This window comes from Sebastes fasciatus, chromosome 6 (genome assembly GCF_043250625.1).
Source record: "Sebastes fasciatus isolate fSebFas1 chromosome 6, fSebFas1.pri, whole genome shotgun sequence".
NCBI classification, from domain to species: Eukaryota; Metazoa; Chordata; class Actinopteri; order Perciformes; family Sebastidae; genus Sebastes; species Sebastes fasciatus.
This window is the reverse complement of record NC_133800.1, coordinates 36,555,655-36,564,283: the sequence shown is the minus strand read 5'-3', so window position 1 is coordinate 36,564,283 and position 8,629 is coordinate 36,555,655. Positions and strand designations below refer to the sequence as shown.

The 8,629-nt window shown below is 38.9% G+C and overlaps 1 protein-coding gene across 3 annotated transcripts; it reads left to right on the top strand.

Annotated features, from left to right (window-relative positions):
- Nucleotides 1-7,194, top strand: LOC141769990 (type-2 ice-structuring protein-like). 3 transcript variants are annotated; one of them, XM_074639549.1, is made up of 7 exons: nucleotides 1-156; nucleotides 283-383; nucleotides 2,566-2,648; nucleotides 4,792-4,884; nucleotides 6,286-6,417; nucleotides 6,500-6,611; nucleotides 6,797-7,194. In XM_074639549.1, the coding sequence occupies exons 2-7, from the start codon at nucleotides 323-325 to the stop codon at nucleotides 6,910-6,912; spliced, it is 597 nt and encodes a 198-aa protein (XP_074495650.1). In that variant the 5' UTR covers nucleotides 1-156; nucleotides 283-322; the 3' UTR covers nucleotides 6,913-7,194. The 3 variants fall into 3 exon arrangements, with proteins under 3 accessions (XP_074495650.1, XP_074495649.1, XP_074495651.1); XM_074639548.1 differs by having other exon boundaries at nucleotides 2,566-2,664; nucleotides 4,790-4,884; XM_074639550.1 differs by lacking the exon at nucleotides 2,566-2,648 and having other exon boundaries at nucleotides 4,790-4,884.
- The last annotated feature ends 1,435 nt before the right edge of the window (nucleotides 7,195-8,629 follow it).

The window sequence follows — 8,629 nt, the reverse complement described above, 5'->3', positions numbered from 1 at the left end:
TGCCCTTTGATTTGTTGACCTACATCCAAACTGATGCTCTTAAAAAAAAGGCATAAACAGATGTGATGAAACTCATGAAGACAAGTGTATATAAAGCTGCTGTTTTCTCTTGTTCAGCACCTCCACACAGGAAGACCACAGATCATCCTTCAACAGGTTAGCTACCACTCTCCTCTCCTCTCTTTGCTCTCTCTCCACATCCTCTCTCCTCACTACGATGCTGCTCTGTTCACTTCAACCTCCCTTCAGGATTATTAGTAAGCTGTCTCTTTGCTTTTAAAGCTTCATCATCATCATCTTCAACATCTGCATCATCTCCACCATGAAGATGCTGACTGTGTCTCTACTCGTTTGTGCCTTGATGGCTCTGGCTGCAACCCAAGGTGAGTATCACTGTTAAACTTCCTCTGTGGAGTTACAAGTACAACGCAGGGATAGATACATGTGCAGATACAAGTGTAAATAAATGTGTAGATACATGTGCAGATACATGTGCAGATAGATGTGTGTATATATATGTGCAGATAGAAGAGTAGATACATGTGTAGTAGATACATGTGCAGTAGATACATGTGTAGTAGATACATTTGTAGATACATGTGTAGTAGATACATGTGTAGATACACGTGCAGATAAATGTGTGTATATATATGTGCAGATAGAAGAGTAGATACATGTGTAGTAGATACATATGCAGTAGATACATGTGTAGTAGATACATGTGTAGTAGATACATATGCAGTAGATACATGTGTAGTAGATACATATGCAGTAGATACATGTGTAGTAGATACATGTTTAGATACATGTGTAGTAGATACATGTGCAGTAGATACATGTGTAGTAGATACATGTGCAGTAGATACATGTGTAGTAGATACATGTGCAGTAGATACATGTGTAGTAGATACATGTGCAGTAGATACATGTGTAGTAGATACATGTGCAGTAGATACATGTGTAGTAGATACATGTTTAGATACATGTGTATAAGTATTAGGGGTCAAACTGTTCACAAAATTCACGGTTGGGTTCATATCACGGTTTTGGGGTAATGGTTTTTGGTTCGTTTCATTTATGTTACAGCGAGGAGGTCATGTTCTGATTTCAAAATGCTTTTCATTTATTTGACAAAAATAAGCTAACAAATGTTTGCCTTAACAAAAGGAACATAAACTCTTCTTTGGTGTCCAATCTTAAATGAAAGAACAGGTCATCTACAGTAATTAGTGCAAACAAAAAATACAACTTTGTTATTTTCATATAAATATGATGTAATTATAGACTAAAGCCATTAACATAAATTGAAGCATAAACTCAACCAGAAGTAAACTAAAAAAAAAAAAGGAACAGTATAACATATGTCTCAATTCCCTGATTATCAGCTCTTAATTGAAAGATTAGTTTTTCCACTCACAAAGTGCAGTATTTGGAGGAATACAGTTAGATTTATGTACCACAGTGTTTTTTAAAAATAATTTATGAATATAAAACACATTACAGGGATTGTGCTGCTGGAATTACCGTGTTGCTTTAGTGTATAGCGCGCCTCAAGTAAGGTTACTTTAATCATATGTTGAAATCCAGCGTCCTCTACGACTGCATAAGGCTGCATATCTTTCACTATAAACCTCCCCGATGCTTTAGTTGTGTTTATGCCCCGTCTGAATCTGCATGTAAAGGCTGTTTAAATGCTGCGGGGAGGAGTTGGTCTTTCATACCCGACTCTCTCCTTCTTGCTCTATCGACGGCCACACCGGGGTGATGTCTTCGTAAATGGTTCATCATATTTGTAATATTGCCGCTAGCATAAACCAGACGTGTTGCACAGTGCTGCTTACACACAGTCGCCGTTTTATCCACCACTTTCTTTCCGTCATTTTCATGGTAACACTAAATCCGTAATGCTCCCATACAGCAGAGCCAAACGATGCTGGTGGATCCTCTAACGGGACTTTATCGTGTCCACTTGCCATTTCCTAAACTGACTGACAGCTGCACTCGCCACTTCATTCGTGTCAACTCAGAAGTTTTTTCCCCCCGATAACTTTATTTGACTTTTTTTTTTTTTTTCTGCGCATGCCCTTTTGACTGAAAACTGTGAGGCTGTTCCCCATTTGTAGTATGACAATAAACGGGAGCCAAACTCTACATGCAAAAAGCACACAATGGGCCTTATAACCTATTTCAAATGAACCGAACAATTCATACACGACCCGAACCGTGACTAGCAAACCGAACGGTTCAGATTTTTTAACCAAACCGTTCCATCCCTAATACATACTGTATATGTGCAGATATACTGTATGTGCAGTAGATACATGTGCAGATACATGTGTAGATAGAAGAGTAGATATATGTGCAGTAGATACATGTGTAGATAGATGTGTAGATACATGTGTAGATGCATGTGTAGATACATGTGCAGATACATGTGTAGATACATATGTAGATACAGTACATGTATATATATATGTGCATACTCAGACTCCACAGCTACACCTTTATTTGCTGTTTAATGACAATGTTATTAAATTACTGGCAATTCTCTGTTTGTCTTCATAGACGACGTGGTCGAGCCAAGTCAAGCACCAGAAGCGACAGACGAGCCAGGGACAGACGCGCCAGACGGGACAGCCGCGCCAGACGGGACAGCCGTGCCAGGTGTTATCCCGATACAGTAGATACATGTGTAGATACATGTGTAGATACAGTACATGTATATCCAATCCAATCCAATTTTATTTACAAAACACATTTAAAAACAACAAAAGTTGACCAAAGTACTATACAATTATACATAAAAGACATAAAAACAACACAATAAAACACTAAGACCAACTTCAAACCAACAGGACATTAAAATAACAAAAGCGTTAAGACCAATAGGAGAGGAAAAAGGATTAAAATAGTCAACTCTCATGCCGAGCCAAAAGCCAAGGAATAAAAGTGTGTTTGAGGTTTGATTTAAAAGCAGGCAGTGTGGGGGACAGCCGAACATGTGGAGGCAGAGCGTTCCAGAGCTTTGGAGCTGCAACTGCAAAGGCTCGGTCAGCCCTGAGCTTCAACCTATAGAGCTCGGGACAGTCAGAAGCAACTGGTCAGTTGATCTGAGTGTCCTTAATAAAAGATGTGGTTTTAAAAGATCAGAGAGATAGGTCGGAGCTTGCCCATTTAATGATTTATATGTTAATAATACAATTTTAAAATCAATCCTAAAACGAACAGGGAGCCAGTGAAGTGAAGCCAGAATCGGGGAGATGTGCTCACGTTTACGTGTACCAGTTAAAAGACGAGCTGCCGCGTTCTCAACGAGCTGCAGGCGAGACAAAGAGGCTTGGCTAACGCCAACGTAAAGTGAATTACAATAATCAAGACGTGTGTTGATAAAAGCATGCATTACCTTTTTAAAGTCATTAAAAGATAAAAAAGGACTTAACCCTGGATAAAAGCCACAGTTGGGAAAAACTTGATTTCACAACTGCGTTTATTTGCTCATCCATTTTAAAATCCTTGTCCATAATGACCCCTAGATTCTTTACCGCAGGAAGGACAAAAGGTTCCAGATGGGAAAGATCCATGTTGGGGTCGTTTCTGCCTCCATTGTGTCCAAAAATAATAACTTCAGTTTTTTCGTCATTGAGCTTGAAAAAAATGTAAAGTCATCCAGTCTTTGATGTCTTTGAGACAGGCTAGCAATGTGCCCAAAGAGTTCGAGTTATTATTAATCAAGGGCAGGTAAAGCTGTGTGTCGTCCGCATACAAGTGGAAAGATACTCCATACTTTCTAATAATGGACCCCAGGAGAAGTATATACAAGGAAAATAAAATCGGACCAAGTATAGAGCCTTGGGGGACTCCACATGCAGCTGTGAGATCTAAAAGCATAAGAATGGATGAATCGCCAGAATCAACAGTTCATTCAAAAGCTTTAAAAGTGCAGTTTCAGTGCTGTGAAGTGCTTTAAAACCAGATTGGAACACCTCAAGGATGCCATTTTTGTCTGAAAAAGTTTGAAGTTGAATAAAAACAGCTTTCTCCAAGACTTTAGAAAGGAAGGGGAGTTTGGAAATTGGTCTAAAATTGGAAAGGACTGAGGTGTCCAAGTTAGTTGTTTTTTTTAAAGTGGCTGCACAATAGCATGTTTAAAATGAGCTGGAACTACACTAGAGGCCAGGCTACAGTTGATGATTGCCTGGATGGTTGGTCCAATGGCATCAAAAACCTCTTTAAAAAGGCGAGGGGGAACAATATCTGCGGGACAGGCTGAAGGTTTTAGATGATCAATTATTTGCTTAAGGGAAGTAAGTGTAAGCTCAAACTGGTTAAAAACAGCACAGCAGGTTAAGGTGATAGAAGGTTCATGCAAAGGAAGAGAGATGTGTATCTTATCAATCTTGTCCACAAATTTTTTTTGAAATTTGTCACATGTTTCTGAGGAGGCATCAAAGCAATCAGTTTGGGGAGTATTAAGAACAGTATTGATGCTGCTAAAAAGAACACGAGGTTTGTGACAATTATTTAAAATAATACCAGAGAAATACTGAATTCGCTGAATTTTAACAATTGTCTGGTATCTGCACCAGCTTTCCCTTAAAATGTCAAAAGATACCTGGAGTTTATCTTTTTTCCACCTACATACACACACAGATATATATATATATATATATATATATGTATATATGTGCAGATAGAAGAGTGCAGCCCTCAGACTCCACAGCTACACCTCTATTTGCTGTTAAATGACAATGTTATTAAATTACTGGCAATTCTCTGTTTGTCTTCATAGACAATTCCACCGAAGCCCAAGCAGTGGAATTTTTCCCGTTCCAATGTCGCCTTTACGGCTTCGTTGCCACACCGATGACTTGGGCTACCGCTGAGGTAACTAGTGAAATTTTTCTACAAGTTCATTCTGCTGGTGTTGACTTGTTGCACAGCTGACTAATCATCATTTTCTCCTGACTTGGTGTCTCTATGTTACTCTTGTTATTGAACTAACTATATCCAACTATAAGGCGCCCAAAGGAAGTGGTCAGCGCTTCTCCGAAAATTGCGGCGCTTTCGCGGCCTACGTGAACCCCCGCTTAGAATCTGCAGTCATGCTAGCAGCTCTGTGAGGCTGTAATTAGAACAAGCAGTTTTGAGCTAAATGCTAACAGTGCTGGCATGCTCATGTTATCTTGTTAGTGTAGCGTGTTAGCATGCTAACATTTGGTAATTAGCACTAAACACAAAGAACAATCTGTCTTTAGTTCTGCAGGTATTTGGTCATAAACTAAAGTATTACACACATTAAAATGTTGACCTGATGATGGCGCTAGATGAAAAGTCAGAGGATCACCAAATTTTTCCGCCTTTTTTCAAAAAAAATTGCACTTTTTTTGGAAATTTTTCAAACATTTTTCTTACATTTTTCTGCCTTTTTTTGACATTTTCTCATACTTTCCTGACATTTTGGGACTTCCGCCTTTCTTCTGCCTTTTTTCAACATTTTTTACACTTTAATTGATAAACTTTCCGACATTTATCAGACTATTTTTCTGACTTTTTTTCTGCTTTTCATTCGCCTTTTTCGGACATTTTTCAAAATGTTTGCACTTTTTAAAAAAAAATGTCAAACGTTGTTCGGACATTTCTTTTCTTCCACCTTTTTCTGCCTTTTTTTCGAATATTTTTCAAAAATCTTTTCCTTTTTTTTCGAACATTTTTCAGACTTTTTTTCCGACTTTCATCCGCCTTTTTGCGGACGAAGTTATTACAATTCATCCTGAGGTGAACATGAACGATGAACCACATTTCATCATAATCCATCCAATAGTTGTTCCAGAAATTTCACTCAAAGAAACAAATGTGAACCTTGTGGTGTCGATAAGGAAAAGTCAGAGGATCAAAAGGGTCAGTGGGGTTCATCATCTGGGAACCATGACGGTATGAACCAAATGATGTGCCAATCAATGTCACAGATGTTGAGATATTTAGCATTTTTAGCTGCTGGTGGCGCTACAGGAGTAGGCTACACAGCTAGCGTTGGTGAAAATCAAACAACAAAACCTCCTAAATAAAGCTGTCAATGTAAGCAGAGACCACAGTACAACGGTGAAGTTAAACACTGAATAACTTCCATCACTTCTTCTACAAATATTCACTTCAACCAGCTCAATATTTGAGCCAAACCTTCCTCCACCATCCTCCTGCTGGTGGAGGAGAGGACCACATGTACAGCATTAGAGTGCAGCTTCATATCTGATTGTCTGTCCGTCTGTCTGTCCATCTCCCCTGTAGAAACACTGCCAGACCATGGGTGCAAACCTTGCATCGGTGCACAGTAAAGATGAGTATCAGTACCTTCTGCAGTTCACAAAACAGAACAATGGTAATCAAGAAACCTGGCTTGGAGGCTCTGACTGCCACAAGGTAATTTATCACTACAGCAGGTCTGATTACTGATAGGATGACACTTTCTAACTTCTACATCTTTTTCTTTTCTGTCTTATAGGAAGGCGAGTGGCTCTGGAGTGATGGCAGCGTGTTCGAACATACAGAGTGGTGTGATGGGAGACCTGATGATGAATGTCACGTCCTGAATTGTCTCCAGATGAACTACGGAGGTAAGTCACAACATATTGTAGAGCACTACAGGAATAAGTCCTAAAAAAACCCAGAAGTGAGTTAGCATTTTTAGCACTTCCTGTTCCCCTCATCTGGAAGTCAATGGGTTTTTAGTCAGATGTCTGAAATAAGGTTTGTGGTTAACACAAGCTCTGACTGACTCTTGTGTTTCTTGTGTTCACAGTCGATTTCTGCTGGGATGATAATAAGTGTTCCGCCACTCGCTCATTTGTCTGTGCCAAGCCAGTACCCTGCTGTCCAGAATCACCCTGTCCTGTGGAGGTCCCATCTGATCAGTAGCTCCTGAGTTGACACACACAGAGAGACACCAACCAAACACACAAACACCTGCTGGATGTGACCGTGTGATTGTCTTTGTGTGTCATATATCAGTCTCATGTGTAATCACATCTTTTATAATTTGGCTGTAACGCTGCTGACGGGATGAAGCGACAAGTGACGTAACAGGAGCTGGACTTCCTCTTTGACCTTTAATGAGAGGAGGCTGAATGTGTTATGAAAAGATGGCTTTTTAGCACAAACTAATCTTTGATACCCAATTAAAACTCTTGAGCATTTGAACAGGCTGGTCTCAGATTCTTTTGTTAAATCTAATCTTTTTAACTTTCAGGTCAATATGTACTATAATAATGATATAAAAAAGATGCAACTTAAACACCGTTTTCATGGTGCCCAAAAAGTGTGTTGCACATCTCTCTAAGCTCATAAGGCCACGCCCCATTTTGGGGAATAGAAACTGAAGATCTCATAGACTTCAATGCAATTTAACATGTTTGGATTGTAATTTTGACGACGCTACGACTGTAGAGCACCCATATACTGACATTTCTGTTAAATACATTCAAACGGCCCCGATGGAGCTGACCATGGATGGATAAAGAGAACGGAGCTGACGGGAGAGCTAGGGACCACCTTGGAGAAGTTAGAGGAAGTAGACACGTGGGACTACGTCCGCTTTTCAAAATAAGGTGTTAACAAAGGGAACTGTATATACAAAATACATCTATTGAAATAAGATTGATTGGATTATATTCACCAGAATTATAAAACATTACATGTCCCTTATAAGTTAAAAAGAAAACACCACTAATCTGTGAGGGAAATGTCTTTATTCTTTGATTTTTGGGATGCTGGATAATAAATAATTCCTGACAATGACTGATGTATTTGACTTCAGGACATCTCTGACTACATACATGCTGAAAATCAAACATTTTTACTGGATTCATTTAAAGTAAAAGTCCCTAGAAGTGTATGATTCAACTTTTCCCCATGGTCTATTGTTAAAAAAAGTTAACAAAAATCACTATAAAATCATTATATCAAATCGCAATAATTAAAAATCGCAATACATATCGAATCGGCACCCAAATATCATGATAGTATTGAGTCGGAAGATAGGTGAATCGTCCCAGTCTTACTGCCTATGTAGACGCATCTTACTATCTGAATAATGCACCCTTTAAATAGCAGGAAAATACTGCGCCAGACTGTTGAACAGGTTTTTGTTGGACATTGGCGCAATCGCTTTCTGCTGCCTCAAGATAGCAACGCGCCAACAAAGCACCTGACCACCTCTCATTTTAAGACCAACTGTCTGAAACTAGCAATGACAGTTGCGCTGCGCTGTGTAAGATAGGGCCCTGAGCTGGGTCTGAAATGAACGTTCTTCACTTCCTGCCACTGTGACAGACAAGTCATTTTTTTTGTCGGTGTAGGGATTTGGCAGTAACAGGTTTGGTTATTAGCAAATTAATTAATAAATAATAATATAATTATTAATATTAATAAAAATTATCAACAAACATTACAGTTTTTCTCGATTGTTTACACACATTTTCTGAAAGCATGCCTCATACTCTCAGAACTCTACACACAAATCAAAAAACACACACACAATGGGCAAAACCCCTCAATTCTCCTGCAAAATGAAACTTTACATTCAAATCAATGTTATTTCTTCTCAAAATGGTATTTTGTTTTCAAATGACACACA

What these genes read in the sequence shown, in the direction of transcription:
- LOC141769990 (XM_074639548.1), top strand. Translation starts at nt 323, where the DNA reads ATGAAGATGCTGACTGTGTCTCTACTCGTTTGTGCCTTGATGGCTCTG. An exon ending in AGACGGGACAGCCGTGCCAG is followed by an intron (nt 2,665 to 4,789) that starts GTGTTATCCCGA and finishes TTGTCTTCATAG; the next exon opens with ACAATTCCACCGAAGCCCAA. An exon ending in TCTCCAGATGAACTACGGAG is followed by an intron (nt 6,612 to 6,796) that starts GTAAGTCACAAC and finishes TTGTGTTCACAG; the next exon opens with TCGATTTCTGCTGGGATGAT.